The 18,574-nt window shown below is 34.9% G+C and overlaps 1 protein-coding gene across 1 annotated transcript; it reads left to right on the top strand.

The window, feature by feature from the left end:
- Window positions 1-1,488: 1,488 nt before the first annotated feature.
- Window positions 1,489-16,934, top strand: LOC136987705 (venom metalloproteinase antarease TserMP_A-like). The gene is made up of 14 exons (XM_067285472.1): window positions 1,489-1,646; window positions 12,651-12,868; window positions 12,958-13,130; window positions 14,504-14,593; window positions 14,669-14,795; window positions 14,871-15,034; window positions 15,451-15,522; window positions 15,616-15,752; window positions 15,821-15,873; window positions 15,948-16,077; window positions 16,142-16,309; window positions 16,377-16,560; window positions 16,624-16,734; window positions 16,811-16,934. The coding sequence occupies exons 2-14, from the start codon at window positions 12,793-12,795 to the stop codon at window positions 16,835-16,837; spliced, it is 1,512 nt and encodes a 503-aa protein (XP_067141573.1). The 5' UTR covers window positions 1,489-1,646; window positions 12,651-12,792; the 3' UTR covers window positions 16,838-16,934.
- Window positions 16,935-18,574: the final 1,640 nt, after the last annotated feature.

The raw sequence follows: 18,574 nt of genomic DNA, 5'->3' as shown, positions 1-18,574 counted from the left end.
GGTGTTTAGCCGGAGGAAAAAGGGGTAAAAAGGGAGAGGGGAAGAAGGAAGGAAAGGAGATAGACAGTAGAGAAAGGTCGGATCCCTCTGAACGGCGTACGTATGGCTACTGTACAATCTACATTTGATGTTGGCGTACAGTTTTTAGGCTGCAAGACTGTAGTCCCCCGAAGGTCTAAAAGAAAACCTGAGTGTAGTGAACACCAATAATCGAGTGTCGCCACAAATAGCTAAGTGCAGAAGTTAGTGCCAAGTGGATGATAGTAGGAAGACTGATAAGGCTAAACGCAAACGCAAACCTTAATACTATTAACAGCTAGACAGACAGTACAAAAACAAACGAACACAACGACAAACTAGACGAGAGGAATAAACCGACAGAAGACAAACGAGCAAGACCTCAATTTTTTTTAAACATTAACTTACTCACTAAGCTAACCTACCATAACCTAGGACGAACCTAATCAGATGACTAAAGCTTACAAACTCTAATCATTTTAACCTAACCCTGAATACCACAGTCACATTGTGGATTGTCCCCAAAGTTAAATCTATGCAATTGTTGCTTAAAGTTGCCGTGTCCTATAAGTAGCTGAGTGAGGGTGTAACTAGGGTAAAAGTGACGAAGAGTCGCAGTAGTGTCAATCTTTGAGACGAAAGTGTAGGTGAACCAACCAGTGGTATCATGGTCTCAGCTGTCTCGCCAGGGAATGAAGATTTGTTTTTTGACGTAATTGTTGATGTACGAGGTAGGAATGTAACTGAAAGTACTAGTGACTGAAGACTTTGCAGCTTGTTTGGCAAGACGGTCAGCGGTGTTGTTGCCAAGGGCCCCCGCATGATCCGGGACCCTTTGGAAATCTATTCTAATGTTGTTGTCTATGTGTCTAAGAATGTGGTGTATGAAATGGACGAGATTTAAGCGGCTATCAGACTTCTCAATCCTGTGTAAAGCTACTCTGCTGTCAGTCAGAATAAATGCGATGGTGTAAGTAGTGTCTTTTGTCCCTCCTATGCCTAATATGAATTAAGCTGATACCGGCGCCACTTAGTGGAAACGTTGATCCCAGGTTGAATCATAGAGTTTGAAGCTCTTAACGTAATGTACGATGCCCCATTTTATAGCTTGTGCTCCGTTTTTCATAGTCTGCAGGCGCCACCGAAACACACACAACAGACCATACAAAGAGAAAGAATTTTTTGACATTTTTGGGTTCAGAAGTCTGAGATTTACAGAAAACCCGGAGAGTCGAATTTAACACGATTACAATATTTTCATATTTTTTTCATATATTTTTAATATTTTCATATATATTCATATTTATATAACAGGCGAGAAAGTAAAAGTTATGTTTAAAATAAATTGCCAATTCTCTCGAAATTATTAGAGTGTTTCCGTCATTTTGTGGTATAACATCTGGACATTTCAAACGTGCAGCTGGAGTTATTGCCGAAGCTTCCGTATAAAAGGCATTAACAACTAGTCTCTGGTCAGAGGTCATGCGAAACGTTTCTTTTCGCTGGTAGATTTTGAAATTTTTGGGGAATTTCAGATTCTCTACGCTTCTATATATCAAGACTCGTATCTGCAACGATACTGAATTGATGATTTATCGTTCATCAATACTCATCTTGGAAGAAAAGAGGTAACATTAATTTTATTCTTTAGGATTCTTACAAGATAACTAATAACTTTACGAAATTCATCTAATTTTATTTGATATGTAAAATTTGGAATACGTTTTAAAATGAAATACAATAATTATGATAAATACCCGGATATATTTTTGTTTGTATACGGAAACGCGACAGGAGGGGGATTTTCTATAGGAAACTGGTCCCTTTTTAGGTGTTGCAAACGTGAAAAAAATTGCACGTGGCTAGCCTGGGCTCGAAAAGTTTGGCCATCCCTGTTCTAGAACAATCCAAAGTCACGTACTATGTGAGTAAGCGATCGTAACAGAACATTCACCCTTTTATTGTAACGAGAAATGAAATGATTAATATTGAATTATTCATTATTAATAAAATGTAATTTTAGATTTGTTGTTTAAGACGATTTTTACTTTCTCGGCCTTTATATATAACAGAGGGAAAGTATGGCTACAGTACCCTCTGTGTTTGATGTTGGCGTGCAGTTTTTAGGCTGCAAGGCCGTAGTTCTCCGAAGGGTCTAAAAAAACCTAGAGTATAGCGAACACCAATAATTGAGTGCCACCACGAATAGCTAAGTGGAGAAGTTGGTGTTATGTGGATGTTAGTAGGAAGACTTACATCTACATAATACTAATAAAACTGAACGCAATCGCGAATCTTAATACTACTTAATAGCTAGACAGACAGCGAGAAACTCCGTCAAACATAAGGAAATTTGTGCCAATCTTCTGTGCTTACAAGTGCAAGGTTCGCTTCTTTCTTAGCGACGTGGCCTGAATTGTATGACGATACGACAAAGTCACACGATGTCCTAGTTAAACACTAATTTGAAACCCTTAGAGTATCATTAATTAGGCCTATAAATAGAACTCTTCCTCGGAAAAAAAATTTGATCATCTTATTCTGAAGTGTAATATTTCACCAATAACTGATAGATAACTGATATATCAAAATTTAATTTAAAAAAAGCCTTTGGAATAATCCCTACACGTGTTTTTAATTAAATTCTCTAACAGTAGATGGTGTAACTGAACAGTTTTTATAACTAGCTTATTTTAAAGTGGCGATAACGGGCACAGTGTCAATTATATTGCATACTTTCAAACATTTCCAAAATTTTTTAAACAAATGATTCTGATATAAATTTATAAATTCATAATAAAATGCTTAACGAAAAGAAAATGTCACACATTCTTTTGTTTATTCACTGCTTTAAACGCCTGGAAGAAAGCGATACGAAACCATGCTAAGCGGTAAGAAAAAAAAAAAAAAAAAAAAGCTAGCAATGTTGTCGCTGGACTTTTCCGACATTCTTTGTTTTCATCTCTAAAAATTCTTAACTACACTTTTTATCTTTTCAGATGTACATAAAATTACTAATACTAGTGATTACTCGTATTTAAAACGGGGATCAAATTATTAAGGTCATATATTAAGGTTTAGGTGCCATATCTCCCGAACCAATGGTCCGATTTTCTTGAAAATTTCTAGAAACAAGTTTTTCTAATACTTAAACCTCCGCGCATACTTTCAGAAATTTTCGACAAAATCGGGAATTATTAAGCTTGGGATTGGGTGAACATAATCGTACCCCGTACACACGTATACACTAACATCTATATATTTATTTCTTTAAACATACTAGTACATGACCAAAACAAATATATGCAACTCATAACTATATCACAATAGTGAAACAGAAATTAAATTCATTTTAAACTAGGAGAACCATCAAAAAATAAAAGTAAAATAATTACCAGATAACTAGTCTACCTAAAAATTGAAAAATAATTACTCTCTTATTCACAAATCGGATCGTCTCCCAAATATCAGAAGCTAACCGCTGGTTAAATAACGTGCAAAACACGCCCCCACGGAGCAATTAACATAAAATTACTAACAATTTTCACTATAAACATAAAAAGAACCACACACACAAAAAAAGCAAAATTACCGTAAAGCCAACTCTGTGAGATAAACAATTTAACCTTTTTTTAAAAAAATAAACACCTTGAAAAACGAATCAGAATCCAAATGCTTTCCTAAAATTATTAAACGAAAAACAAATAACACCAAAAATCTCAACTAATTTTGACAAAAAGGCACAAACTGCAATCGCGTGATGGTTAGTCAACCGTACAGTACATACATGTAAATGTCCCTTCTGTAATTACATAAAATAAAATTAATGAATTACACCTAACTTGCATTAATATTGCCATAACATTACAAAAAATATTACTGTTATAAATAAAACAGTCAAAAAAGATTTATTCAAATTTTGATACCACCAGCAGTAGGTACTGTACTTAATAATATGTCATTATTCAGTTTCAAAATATGATTATCAAAAGTATTTAACTTTAGTAAATAAACTCTATTGACATTTTTAAACAAATGCTCAAAGTCAATCCCATTTATCGTACAATTTACAAACAGATACTTCGTCCAGGGCGACTCTATCCGTTTCAAAACAAAACGCCAACAAATGTTGCTAACACGCTCTTCTCCCAAGCTTAATGTTCTAAACACCCAATTAACGTATTTGTTCAGGATCATACAAGGTATTAGGCAATCGAATCAATGAGCATTTCATACGTACTCAATATCCAGGAGTACATCTTGGAAGTCCGTACAATCTCTTAACAAAAGTAGGTAATACTCCTCAATGTCAGATGTGGTAGCTGCATAGTTAGGGTACGCCATGAAAATGCACAGTAAGAAGGGATTTTGGAAATTCTCCCCGCGGGGGAAAGGGAAAGAGTTAAAACATAACAATGAATATAATAGTTATTTTTGTATATGTGTGCGAGGCCGAACTAACATCAATAAACAGGTGATATATGCTTTGCGCTAGATCGGGCAAGCAAAGAAATTGGGTACCTTAAAACTTAATTGTCGCATTTCTGGTCGTATATCTCATGAAAAAGAGAGGGGTGACACTGATAGAACATTTTGCAGTCATTTAATCCCGAGTCTAAATCGAAAAAATAAACGCTTCCTCGGGGAGATGCGACCCAGGACCGTGCAGACACAGCTACTCCTTGCAACGGGAAGAAACGCGCCATTTTTGTAATTTACGGGACAATTGTTCGAAGAAACGTAACCCAACCGTAACATTCTTCAAGAAGAATGGATCCGCATCGGGATGCAAGATCCATCCCATTTGTTCGTCGAGGTGTTTTCGGGGGTCGAGGAAGGTGACGGTTTGAAACCAATCAGAAACCGAAATTCGGAGACAAATTATATAAAAATCCTTATTCTCGGGGTCGTTTTCGTCCGGTGAATCCTGCCGTCGCCGCTCCGAGCTTTCCCATCTCGGAGTGCTCCCCATCTTTTCCGTGCCAGCATCAAGAACTGCGCTACTAGTCTGCACGAACCCGAAGTACCCTCTCTCGACAAGAAGAGCGACGGCAGGATTCACCGGACGAAAACGACCCCGAGAACAAGGATTTTTATACAATTTGTCTTTAAATTTCGGTGTTTGATTGGTCTCAAACCGTCATATTCCTCGATCCTCCGACAACACCTCGATGAACAAGTGGGATGGATCCTGCATCCCGATGCGGACCCATTCTTCTTGAAGGGTTAGGTTACATTTCTTCGAACGATTGTCCCGTAAATTGTCCTCTAAAGATATTTATTAAAAAGGACCACCAGATAGTAAATTGGATAATATTTAATCAGAAAGTTCTCTCAATCTATATTTTTATTTTCAAATTAGATATATATTTATTTTAGTCTTAATAAAACAAATATATTTGTATATAATAGTTTCGAATTACTGTAATAAATGTTTTTATTTTTATAGTTTAAATTAACGTTTTGAAATTTAGCAAAAGTAAGTCAACTTGGGTTACATTATACAGGGTTAAAAACTAATTTTTTCATCAGTGTCCAAGTTAAGAAAGACATTATTAATCAGCTAAAGAATATGGCCCGGTGGTGGTGAGGTCGACTCTGAAATTTTAAACCGAATTATATCAAAGTATTAACATATTTGAATTCTACGCTAAAAAGCAACAAATTTTAATCACAGTTTCTACAGGAAAAAGCCTAAATAATGGTTAAGAAATGAGTAAATAAGTCTGAAAAAAATTATAAATTTTTATTTTTTTTAAACAGTAGCCAATTTACATTTAAACAGTTACTTTTAGTCTCACTACATAATTTTTTCGAACATCTGCTAACATTGTAGGTGTGATTAATGCACAGGTTTTTTTGTGTTCCCTCTTTCATAGTTTAACGTATTTGCCTAAACCAGCGATTCCCAATCCGGGGTACGCGTGCCCCTGATGGTACAGGAGGGTCTAATGATGTGTTCACTTGTTTATAATCGATCAGCGCCGCCGTAACTTATCCGTTACAATTCCCAGACACGCACCTGTTATCAAAGAGTTAACCGTTACGATTTGACCGTTACGAGATTGACGGTTGCGATTTGCGCTGATCGATTATAAACAAGTGAACACATCATTAGACCCTCCTGTACGCGATAGGTTGTTTAGGGGTACGGTAAAAAGTTAGTTATTATGACAGAAAAAATAATATATTATGTATCACAAATTAAAAATTATTAGGTAAAAAATGTTTCTTGCAACAATCACAAACTTTATTATACATTTCAAAATGCAAGAATAGAAATACAAACTTATGCTGCCGATTGTACAATGCAACAGATCAATAAATGTCGCGCAGTCGGTCAATGGTAGTGGGGATACCATTATGCGTGATTAGTGATTATGCTACGGACTTTTGATGGTGGGGTGTGTTACTGTTATTATTATGATCTCGCAACAATATTCCCACGTGTTGTTTGTATTTTTTTTTTGTTTATAAAAAGTATTTTTTATTGTTAGCAAGGAAAAGGACATAGCTAGTTTCTCCAGATTTTCTCTACAAGCGGTAATTTTTTTCGTTATTTATTCAGTGTTTTTATTAATCTTTTATTGACAAGACTGTCTTCTTTATAAAATCGTACTGCCTGCTGTGTTACCAGCTTAGAGGTATGAAAGAGTACATGTCAGAAGTTGCAATTTGGCACAGAGTAATAGATGCCCAAATCATGCGCGCATAAAAAAACAAAAATAATACAGACTTGTAGGAACTCAGGGGACGGAGAACCCAGTCAAATTAAAATTCAAAATGGCGACACTCTCTACAAACAGGCAGTGAGAGATTTGCGCATGCGTTGCTCATTGGGAAGTTAGAAATGCCACAGGGGTATGCTAATGAAAAAAGGTTGGGAACCGCTGGCCTAAACGTATGAATTTAAATGGGATGTTTTTTAAATAAACAAAAATTCACAAATTTTATGTTTCGAATTTATTTCTATACCAATTTGTTAACCGTTACTTCTATTTTACCCAACGCTTTTTATTAAAGCGATGCGATTTTAAAGACACGAATGAAGCGCCATATGGGAATTCTTTAGCTGAATGGCACCTTTCCTTACTTGAACACCAAACAAATTGTTCTTAATTATTGATTGATATGTGAGATATTGAGCTGCAACACTTTATTGGGCCATCCTGTATAAGCAATGGAAAAAATTCAGACAATTTAAATGTTTATTTTTACTTGAATAAACGAACATAAGCAGCTTATTAATTCCAAGTTTGTTGCTATTAGCTCTATAACTATTAATCCTAGAAAGCAACCAATTTAAAAAGTCAAAAATTACCAATTACCATTCATTTTAATTTTAGTACTTGGACATTAATTGATTAACTTCTAACTCTAACTTTTGATTGTTGGTTTTGAATATGACATGAGGGGATTTTTTTATTGTATCGACACGAGTTCAACTAGGCCCTTAATGGCAGCGAACGAGTGTTAGTCACTTAAACCTACTTACTTTCTTTATAATCGTCGAGCCTTTATTCTGTACCGAGACTTCGGTACAGAACAAAGACTCTCCTTTGAGCTACAACTCTAATCATGCTCTGTTTCTAGATTTAATCATTAAACGACAATCCAAATCAGACCAATCATCTATTTCCACCGTTTTTCTAGTCCTGTGATTCAACCCATACACTCTAGCAATCTCCATTATGACCTTACTCAACTCCAGAAGGGAGATATTAGAAGTCTGTTCCAAGCAGACTTCAAAATCAGCCGAAAACGTCTCTATCAGATCATTATCGCAAAAAATCCTTTCATGAAAACTACCGGTACCACTCAAAGAATCTGTAGAAAAATCTTCCAAATAGAGAACCACCGAACAATGATCCAACCAAAAACGATTTTCAATCTATATATATAAAACTACTTGTCCTGACTGACTGACTGACTGATTGATTCATCATCGCCCAGAGCAAACCGCTCAACCTAAATAGGTGAAATTTGGTACATAGTTAGGGTACATCATGGAAACGCACGCTAATAAGGGATTTTTCGAAATTCCCCCGCGGGGTGGAAGAGAGAGAGTGTTAAGTCTTAACCGGAAGAATGGCTTCTATTCTTCTATTTTAGATGCAATTTTTTTGTTTCTGATGGTAATAACTTAAAAATTAAAAATAAAATTTATATATAAACATCTAAGAAAACTATCTGTTAAATCTTAAAAACATTTCTATGAGTAAAACGAAATAAAAACTTTGTCAATTGATCGATTTACAACTCAGAAAGAAGCATTTGAAAATAGAGTAAAAAAACAATTAACATCTATTGACTTTCGCGGTAGGGGTAACGCGGGGTCTGTGGAAAAATTTTCTCGCAGTAGTACGAAATTTCTACTGACTTCACTTGAGAGTCATATTTCCTCCCTATTTACAAACAAACCCGATGGCAATCGGTGAAACTTGAGATAAATTGCATCGAGTTGAAATCTGATATGTTTATTTTTTGCGTTTACGTATCAAATTACCTTAAATTCGACACAAATAAAGCATTTGTGTCAATATAAAAATATTTTACACAGTTTAAAAGTAGAGAAAATAAAGATGTAATAATAATTTTTGAAGCAAAGCCAAAAATTTTACAATTTTAAGATTAAAAAAAATGGCATCTGTTGGAGGCCACGTGACTGAAATTAGATCGAAAAATCACATCACATGACTGCAGAAGGGTTAATTTCCAAACATACAATATTTACGTATTACGATCTTTTAACCAAATGAAGGCTCGAACCGTTTAAATTCGAATTTATTACATATTTGTTCGATTATAGTGTGGCCGTCGGCCATGATATTGTATACTGTATTTGTATATTTTATTTGAATTAATCTTAGCCTTCCTTCCTGTTTCTTTGTTCTGAATTCCTTTTAGAACTTTCTTATCTAACCCTTATCTTGGGTAGAATTATCTTTTCCACGAAAATAAGTAGAACAAAAGACGGTGTGGGGCCCTGGTGCCAAACGGACAGAGAGTCACTTTTGGTGAGGACCTCGAAGTAGTAAGAGGGAAAAAGAAAGTTAGTATAAGTTGATACGACCCACGTTTGATTGTCGCGCGTGTGAGTATTTTATATATTTAGATTAGATTGTTATAAATTAAATAATTACTATGGTGTCTGAAATACTAAATATAAATGGTGTTATGACGCCCCACACCATCGTTCCAATTATAAACGATGGAGCTTGCCTCTTTAGAGCAATATCCTTTGTTTTATATGACACTCAAGTGATGGCCAAAGAAGTACGTGCAAAAATAGTGGCTTGCGTGATGAGTCACTGGGATGAATTTTCGATTATGTTACATGATAGTGATGGAAATAATTATAGCAGTTCTGTCGAATACTTCGACGATATGTCGCGATTTCATACTTATGGAAGTTTGTGCGAGTTAGTAGCAGCGGAACAAATATTTCTGTTAACTTTCGAAGTTTACTACAATGGCAAGCTGTATGAGAAATTTGGTGTAGAAGGAAATCCCGTGAAGCGACTGCGTTTTAGTTCTATGCAAGACCTGTCTCATGCAGGACAGGGCCGGATTTACATAAGGGCATTTGCGGCCTGTGCCCAGGGCCCCAACAAAATAGGGGCCCTCACAAAACTAAAAAGAAATTATGTTTAAACATAATTTTTTTCTATTACCGTGACAGCCTAGTGTGGCCTAATCATGAGGGCAACAGGCAGAGAAAACCAAACCCGGGAAAAAACCTATGAAACGTCGGAAAATTTCTGGAAAAAATTTCACATAGGTATTTTTCAGTTAAATTGAAATAATTAGTTTTACGCTATAAAATATATGTGTTTACAATACCCTTATTTTTAAATGAAATTTACAACTTCCTAGTTCAAATCTAATTGAAAGTACAGTATTTTGTGTAAACTTTCTAAATCATCAAATTTGCCTACTCTTAAAGGGGGAACCCCCACCGAATTTGTGCCCAGGGCCCCTGGATTGGTAAATCCGGCCCTGGTCTCATGGACATTTTGATGTTTATTTGTTAGTAACAACTAATGATTGAGAACCTTAGTGAAGTACCGAGGGAGGATTATTTCTATCAAATTGCAAAATCCGAGCGGGCAAAGCCGCGGGTAACAGCTAGTTTAATACAATTCCACATACAAGGGGTAATTGTTCCCAAATCAATTACTGAAAACACAAAAGTATACTTTTCCGCTTCATCACTACACGCTTTACCATTTAAATTGCGAGGATCTGAAACCCCCTTTCCCTTTTTGAGTAGTATAGCTCTTTTTATAAACCTTTTAATTTTATGTAAGAATTTGAAGTAAGAATTTTAAGGAGACCTTCCAAGGTTATCGACCGCAACGATCTTTACGAAATGGTTGTTAAAATATATATCAACAAGAAGGAAATAATCGTTTGTATTACAGTAACTCGATAGACGATAGAGTCAACAAAACGGGAAGAGGCGATGTTTTTCATCCCCCCTTTGTTGCACGTGACACGTGGCTGCAGCAATAAATCACCCAGATCGTCGTCGAGCCCGACACTTGACATAAACAATATCGAGATTGTTGACCAAATTGTAATAGTTATTGTCAGCTAGACGCTAATTGATGGGTGAGAGCTGTCATATCTATAGAAATTTATATTTTAAGTTCACCTCTGCGAGGTACTTAGGTCTGTAATTTAAACAAACGTCTCAATTCCCGGCGTCCGTACCAGCCAGATCCGGACATGAACACACCAACAGGTGTGCGTATAAATCCTGATAGTATGACAGTTCACACCCCTTGAATTTGGTATAAAAAGGGCTCGCACCCCCATTAGAGAGATGACGTCAAGGATACTAGACCAGGACTGACCAACTTTCATCCGCCGTGCCTTCGACACTAATTGACGCCGACAACAACAGATAGCGAGATAATTCTTGACTTATTATATGGAAATCTCTCTCTTCCCTCAGTTGATCGAGGTTTAGTTAAGAATAGAGAAAAGGGATTAAAAGCCTCTAGCGGATCGCGAATACGTACGGCAAAACCTCGCTAACCGCCTTGTTAGTAATTCCGTTAAGGATTATTGTCGTTACTATTATCTTTATTATTATTATTATCATTATTGTCATTATTACTAGTATATGTATCTTTTACATAATATCCTTATTAAATCTGTTTAGTATCTTAAATATGTGTGATTACTCGAACACGGCCAACACCTTATCGACTTATCCGCGACCTCCCACTCGAAACGTTTGTTTTTTTTTTTTGCTCTCCTAAATTGCCATCCACTAACTACGTGAGCGGGACTCACCTTCCCGTCGTCGGAAAACGGGTAAGCCCCGTCGCTTAACCCCCGATTCTCACAAAATAATCAAATTATCCGCATAGTTTGCTAGAATGCTAGAGCTTTCCAACCTCTGGCATTCGTATTTACGTCTTTAGAAAGTTAGCTTCTCTCGTTAGCACCAATACCAAAACTACCACATATACATGTCGAAACCTCATTATGAGCACCCGTTCGTAAATAGTCACCCAGCATAATCCAATTCGGTTCCTCAACCTCAAACTTAGACAACACTTCAAAAATTTCTTTCCACCTTTTTTCCTGTATGTAAACAGAACAAACATTACATTCTCCAAACGGTAATAAAATATTAACAAGCACAATATAACTAGCTCTATAAATAATTTTAAATTCTGACGAAAACCTAATACATAGCAACCTACTGGTCATTGCCCTACCCCCTACTGCGATCTCTCAAAGCATCACAAAAATACACGGGGGTGCAAAAGTAGGTATACCTACTTTTGCACCCGCCCTGTATAATGATGATCGCTTAATTCCTCCCAATTACGTTTACCACTACCCTCGAACCATGTTTCTGATAAGAAAAACACATCATAAGTATAATAAAGAGATTTTTTGAGTACAATAAAACAATTTTTTGCAAATAGTCTTTAATTTAGGGAATTCAATATAAAGTTGATCGTTGATTTTTACGGCAGCGATGAAAAAGAAAAATTTAATAGTAACATTAAGACGACAATATGGAGGGTGTAAACAAGTAGTATTTCTAGTATTGACGGAGGGATACGAAGATAAATATATTGGGATGGGAGTAGATTGTTAATCATTTATAAGTATATATAGGCCTATACAATAAAATATTCAATGCGTTTATAGAAATTAGGCAAACCTAGACGAACACGTGCTATTTCTAGAGATTCTGTAAAGGAGAGGTTAGAAATTTTGTTAAGTAAAATATAAAGTTTATTCAGGATAGAAGCGAATAGGTTAGGCACAGTCTATTATAGATCGTATGTTGGCGAATAATAATATTCTAAGAACGTTTTTACTAGAAATTATTCTAATGTTTTTCCACAGCATTTCCCTACAAATCGAGACTTGTTTGATTAAATTTTTTATATGTAGTTTGAAAGAGAGTTTCGACTCTTATTTTTGGTAATAAGTCGAAATTTCTCGAAAAATTGACGTGTTCTATTTGTATTAGTGATTTTATTTTGTCTTCAATTGATATAATTTTTTACTATTATAACAAATATTTTTTAATTAAATAAATATATCGAAACTAACGAGAAAAACTGATTTGTAATTTATTAATTTAATATTTTTAAAAGAATCTCAGAGAAAAATAGGAATTTTCCATAACACTTGCAACGTTGTGCAACCTGCCACGCGTAGGAAGAATTAACATTTGGTAGAAGTTGCATGCACAGCATATATATTCCAGCTTGTATATAGCTATATTATCATCGACTAATGAATACGAAGTTTACGATGCTGATATTCCTGCTAAGCGTTTCGATTTTTGTCGCAGTTTCGGGGAGACTTACTGGTAAACATAATTTAAAATATCATGAAATTTTCAAAAATATCGGATATTTCGATAGAAATATAAAATTATTTTGAATTAATTTATTCCAGGACGAGAAGAAATAGTGTTTCCATCTATCGAAACACTCAGATCCGGAGAGAAAAGATTAAGTTTTCGAGCACTAAACGAAGATATCGAACTGAAATTAGAATCTGCTGGTAACGTGTTTGGAGAAGGATTTTTTGTTGAATCAATTCACGATGGTCGATCAGCTATTCCTGAGGTAAGGTCTTTCGTTAATCTGTATACTGTCTAAATAGAGTTGTATATTTGATTATAAGAGTAGTAATAAGGGGTTGCGGAGGTGCGGGCCATCTTGGTGATAGCCACAGTACATAGTAAACTTAGTATAAGTTACCAAACGGAAAGAAAAATTCTCGGAGGAAATATCAGAGGTAATGTGAACGCGGAAAGTAGATAAAAATATACATTTTGACATTGAAGTTTGGATAAATTTTTAGGGAAATTCACTGGTTTTTTTTTGTTCTTTTTCGTCTCTTTCCGTTCTGTGGATATTGAAACGATATTTTAAAGTCCGTTTCAGGTTCTACCAGGCCTACAGTAGGAACCGGGTGATGAGGAAGAGGCCAGACATATTCGGAAAATATTTTTGGGGTTTCCTGTCAGGAGTGTCCTTTAGCATCTCGGCCATCTGGTCGGCAAAACTGACTGGTTTAGCTTTCATGTCAGGATGCGTGCAAGCTTACATGCCTGACAGCTCTTTGAAATTCGCTATCTCAATGCTCGCGCATATATACTCGAAAAAGAATATCGCGATGGCAACACGTAATTAGTCTATAATAATTATAGAACACACAACACACAGCACATAACCATAGTATACGATAGCGATTTTATGGCGATAGTTGCGAATGACACATTGATTGTAATTTATTACGAAAATGCAAAAAAAAATCCATCTCGGGTACAAACTATTCTGATTTTTTCATAAATTCTGATAATCATTAATTTGAAATAGCATTCGATCGAAATCGAGAATACAGTTATAAAATATGAATATTTTTTCAAATAAATTATGATTAGTTTCTAAAATTTTGATGTTTGTTCTTCAGTTATTAGAGAGTTTGCGGCCGAAGTTTTAAACGCGAAAACGTGTACGTCGGACGTTCAGCGCCGCTTTTCTGTAAGCCTAGAAGTTTGACAATGGCGTTTGGAATGTCGAGCATGATTCCACTGACTTTCCAAACGCCATTGTCAATCTTTTAGGCTCACAGGAAAGCGGCGCTGAACGTCCGACGTACACGTTTTCGCGTTTAAAACTTCGGCTTCAACCTCGCTATTAAGATTATCCCAGTTTTTTCTTCCATAGTATTCGATTATTGCATTTTCTTTGCATGATTTATAGCAGAAGTTTGTCATAAGGGAAAGTGGGGCAAGAGATGTAAAAATGTGTGGCCCACTTATTTACTGAAAGTAATGTTTTTTAATACAATTATAAGTTTTCTGCTATATATCACTATAGCAAAAGCGTGCCTTCTTGTTTCACTTTCTTATGTTCTTGTTGTTTGTAAAATTGTTAATCACGTAAAAACAATTTGAATTTATTACACTCATCAACTTATTTTATATTTTAAGCTAAATCTTCACGATATAAAACGAAATCTCTACAAAGATAAGAGGGCTGGAGCATCTCTCCATATTGAAGAGAAAGAACACACATTGATTGTAAGTTTCTTTTATAGTTATAATAATTAATTTCTTAATATAAATTTTTCGATGATGATAATTTTTCCCTTCCAGAGAGGAATCATAAATCACAAATTGAGAATCGAACCTCACGAATCCGAAGCGAGAATAAGAGACGGAGTAAGATCTCATCGGATAGTCGAATATATAGAAGAGGATGGCTTTCACGAAAACGATGCGGGTAACGCTTTGTAATATATTAGAGTAAAAAAGAAACATTAACATAACAAACTTTAAACTTAAAACATCATTTTAGTCATTCCTACTAATTTTCATGCGAATATTAACAAGTCTAAGGACGGTTTGAGATCTGGAGAACCGATATATGTGGAACTTTGCATTGTAACCGATATTGCTTTTTCTATATCATTTCCTAACGATCACGCTATTATAGTATATGTGGCTATTTTAATTAATGGGGTAAGTATACATTTATTGGTAACAATATGTATAAACCTGTTATATTTATTTTGAATATATCAACATGAAATTGAGTTATTGAAGAAATCATTTTGGCTAATTTACACAAATCAATGTAATAGTAAAAGTAATATGTAACTGGAAACATAATTATCTTACGAGTAAAAGTTTATTTTTCTAATTTACTTGATCAATTTTAAGAAGACAACTTTATTTTTCAATGGAAATTAAGTGGGGGGATATTATCTTATCCCTCTTGGCAAATTGCATTGTCATTTCTCATCATTTCGCTTCTCTCCTTCGTAGAATAGAGAAAATATTCTATTCAGTTTAAATTGTCAACATCTCCTTTTATATCTTTAAAATATTAAAATCTAAAAAAATTATTATAAATTTGATTATTGTCTGAATTGCAGGCACAATGTCGTTATGACAATCTGAAGAATATTCGGGTGATTTTGGTTTTCAGTGGATTAAGAATAGTCAGGGTAAGAATTAAAAGAAAATAGTAAGGGTGATATTAAAACTGTTAAATTATTGAAAAAATTAATTATTTCTTATTTTTTCAATGCTTTATTTAGCGGGCAAGAGACCAACCTTACATTCAAAACAATTTAGTCGAAGGTCATCTTTTAAAAGGTGGTGATGCATTATATGATTTCGGTGCATTCATGGGTAGAGCCGGATATACTTGTGACATAATAAAGCTCATTACAAAGTAAGTCGAAAATTTTATCGAAACGAGAATCTAATTTTATTATATAATTTTCGATTATTTTATTTTAGACTAGACCTGGTTGACGATGTTGGCGACGGATCAATGGCACATGGCCTTCTTGGTATAAAATATAAATTTAATTTTTATTTTAATTTTTCTGCCGTAAGAACCTTAATTAAATACGATCAATTTCAGGTCTCGCTTATGTAGGAACAGTCTGCGATACATACTATCAGCCTGATTTCACTTACAGAGTAGGAATTAGCGAAGACGATGCCCATTGTTTCGTAGGTGTTCGTACGGTCGCTCACGAACTCGCTCACAGGTAAGCAATTTATGAATTTATTAATTCTCAATTGCATAATTAAATGGAACGAATTTCATTCTAGTCTTGGTTGTGGTCACGACGGTGACAAGCCAGTTCCTTACATCGAGGGACATCCAGGATCCGAAGATTGTCCTTGGGACGATGGTTATATTATGAGTTACGTGTCAGAGTTCATGAAGCGTTTTTATTTTTCTTGGTGCTGCGAGGATTGTATTCGTCACTCAGCTAGGCAAGAGTCGGGTTGAATTAATCAATCTTGTTTTGCAGTTGAAATAAAAATTTATTTTTTATTATAGGATCTTTGAATGTCTCAGATACAATAATACCGGATTTAATTTAAGTCCTTCCAGTCAAATACCTGGAGTACAGTTGGAAAATACACTCGGTTACTCCGCTTCCAAATATGAAACTGAGAAAGTCGCTTATTACGATCATCGCTGCAAGAATTTAAGACGCAACTTCGTTTTGTATTCTTTTGAAGTAAGTTTTCGTTTCTGTTTTAATCTTGCATTACTTGGAAAATAAATATGTTCTGTATTGCAGTATCCGGATGGCACGTGTAGTTATGCTTGCCGCACTGAAGCCGACGAACAGAATCAGTTCTATTATTGGGTTGTGGATTGCTTGGATGGAGATATGTGCGATACAGGAAAGGTAAGGATGTTTAATTAGTTTCTTTTGTTCTTCGATAAGTTATAGTGTATAATTAATACAGAATTTTATATTACAGAGATGCTTGAATGGAGAATGCATATAGAAACTGCTACAGTAATTAATTACATGCAAAGCTAAATTTGATCTTAATTCGAATTAATGTATTTGAACGATAAAACGAATAAATTTATTTTGAAGCAGTACTAGAGGTTTTATTCGATATTAAAATCGACATTTATCTAATATTTACAATATTAACTGTTGTAGAGAAAAATTTTTTCTCAACTTAGAAACTATATAATTTTCGGCCTTCATTGAGCGTGTTATCCCGTCGTATCAAGTATGGTAGTGTTTAGCCTATTATCCGTAATTTGCTATAATATCCTATTTCTTTAAGGATAATGGCTCTCTATAAGAATAATGCCTGCGTAAACCATGTGATCGTGGATACACCAAAAAGCGCAATGTAAACCAAAACTAAATGAAAATAAAAATATCACTTATATCAAAATAACATTTCAATTAAAAACAAAATAAATAAATAATAAATAAAAAGTAAAGGATAGACACAAAATATGTATTCGACGCTAACAAAATAACCATTTATAGGGACGTATCGATACTGCCGATACCAATAACGGTATCGATACTTTAAAACTACTCGTGCTACTGGTATCGGGACATCCCTAACCATGTAGAATGTCCCTATTAGAAGACCAACTTTTTTCATGTAAAAGACGTGGGCATATTACAAAAATATACAGAAAAACAAATAAGGGATACCATTACTATAACGCGATGCATTAACAGCAAGGTCTAACAGATCTTTATCACCTATTAGAAGTGGTTTAATGTTTTAATATACAATCAGGTCGTGGAAAGGAAGGGGCCGAAGAGGCACCTGCCAGAGCGCCGAGACGATGGGGTGCCAAAATTTAAAAATTATTACATGGGCGAACTAATAAATTCATAGAAAACTGTCACATATAAGAAAAATTGTATTATGAAATATAATATGCATTGTATTAATAAACAGTATTTATTTGAATGGTTTTTAAATAAGACGAAGTGAATGTGCAAAACAAGCATTCTCGTATGTTTGTATACCAGTTCCATTACCAAATGGAGTTTTCTACTTTCGTAAACATGTCGTAAGCTCTGATAAAGGAAATTTGGACATATTGGTGTCTATGGAATATGTCTACTAAGGAATACAGTCACATTTAAAAGATAATATTTTTGAAATTAGGTTCATGTTTACGAAAATCGTGCGTTAAATGACGAAGTTTACATATTCATATCTTTTTTCGTTCAAATTGTGAGCCCACTTCTTTTTTTACTTTGAGCAACGATAAAAGTAAAATATCGTTATCAGAAAAAGCATTGTCTCACGGCACAATATGAACACCCACCATCTTAAAGACTGACGGAAAAACGAGCTTTAGCGCAGTTTTCTTTGTGGTCACTCAGAGAAAATGGCTGCAAGACCGAGGCTTAAAGCTTTCTCTTACAGCCATCTCTCCATCTTTTAAAGGCTGGGACAAAGATAAAAAATACATGAATTCTGATAGAGGAAAATATGCTATTTCTAATGATCCCAAAAATAAAAAAATCCGAGACGACCCATTTGGGGATATTTGCCATTGAAAATTGGTACAAATCTGCCGTGGGGCGTTTTTACTTAAGCATATCTCTGCAAGTCCAGACAATCAAGATTTACGTGAATTATGACACCTCTCGTGAATAATTAACAAGTAAACTAACGCAGGACAGGCATGCTTATTTTAAGACAGAGATGGGGAACATTTTTAAATGTGAATGCCAAATATGTGAAGGAAAA

This window comes from Centruroides vittatus, unplaced genomic scaffold, assembly GCF_030686945.1.
Source record: "Centruroides vittatus isolate TY-2023 unplaced genomic scaffold, ASM3068694v2 scaffold_2569, whole genome shotgun sequence".
NCBI lineage: Eukaryota > Metazoa > Arthropoda > Arachnida > Scorpiones > Buthidae > Centruroides > Centruroides vittatus.
The sequence above is the reverse complement of the archived record's forward strand: the minus strand, read 5'-3'. Positions and strand labels throughout refer to the sequence as shown.

What these genes read in the sequence shown, in the direction of transcription:
- LOC136987705 (XM_067285472.1), top strand. Translation starts at nt 12,793, where the DNA reads ATGAATACGAAGTTTACGATGCTGATATTCCTGCTAAGCGTTTCGATT. An exon ending in TCGTTTTGTATTCTTTTGAA is followed by an intron (nt 16,561 to 16,623) that starts GTAAGTTTTCGT and finishes TCTGTATTGCAG; the next exon opens with TATCCGGATGGCACGTGTAG. An exon ending in ATATGTGCGATACAGGAAAG is followed by an intron (nt 16,735 to 16,810) that starts GTAAGGATGTTT and finishes TTTATATTACAG; the next exon opens with AGATGCTTGAATGGAGAATG.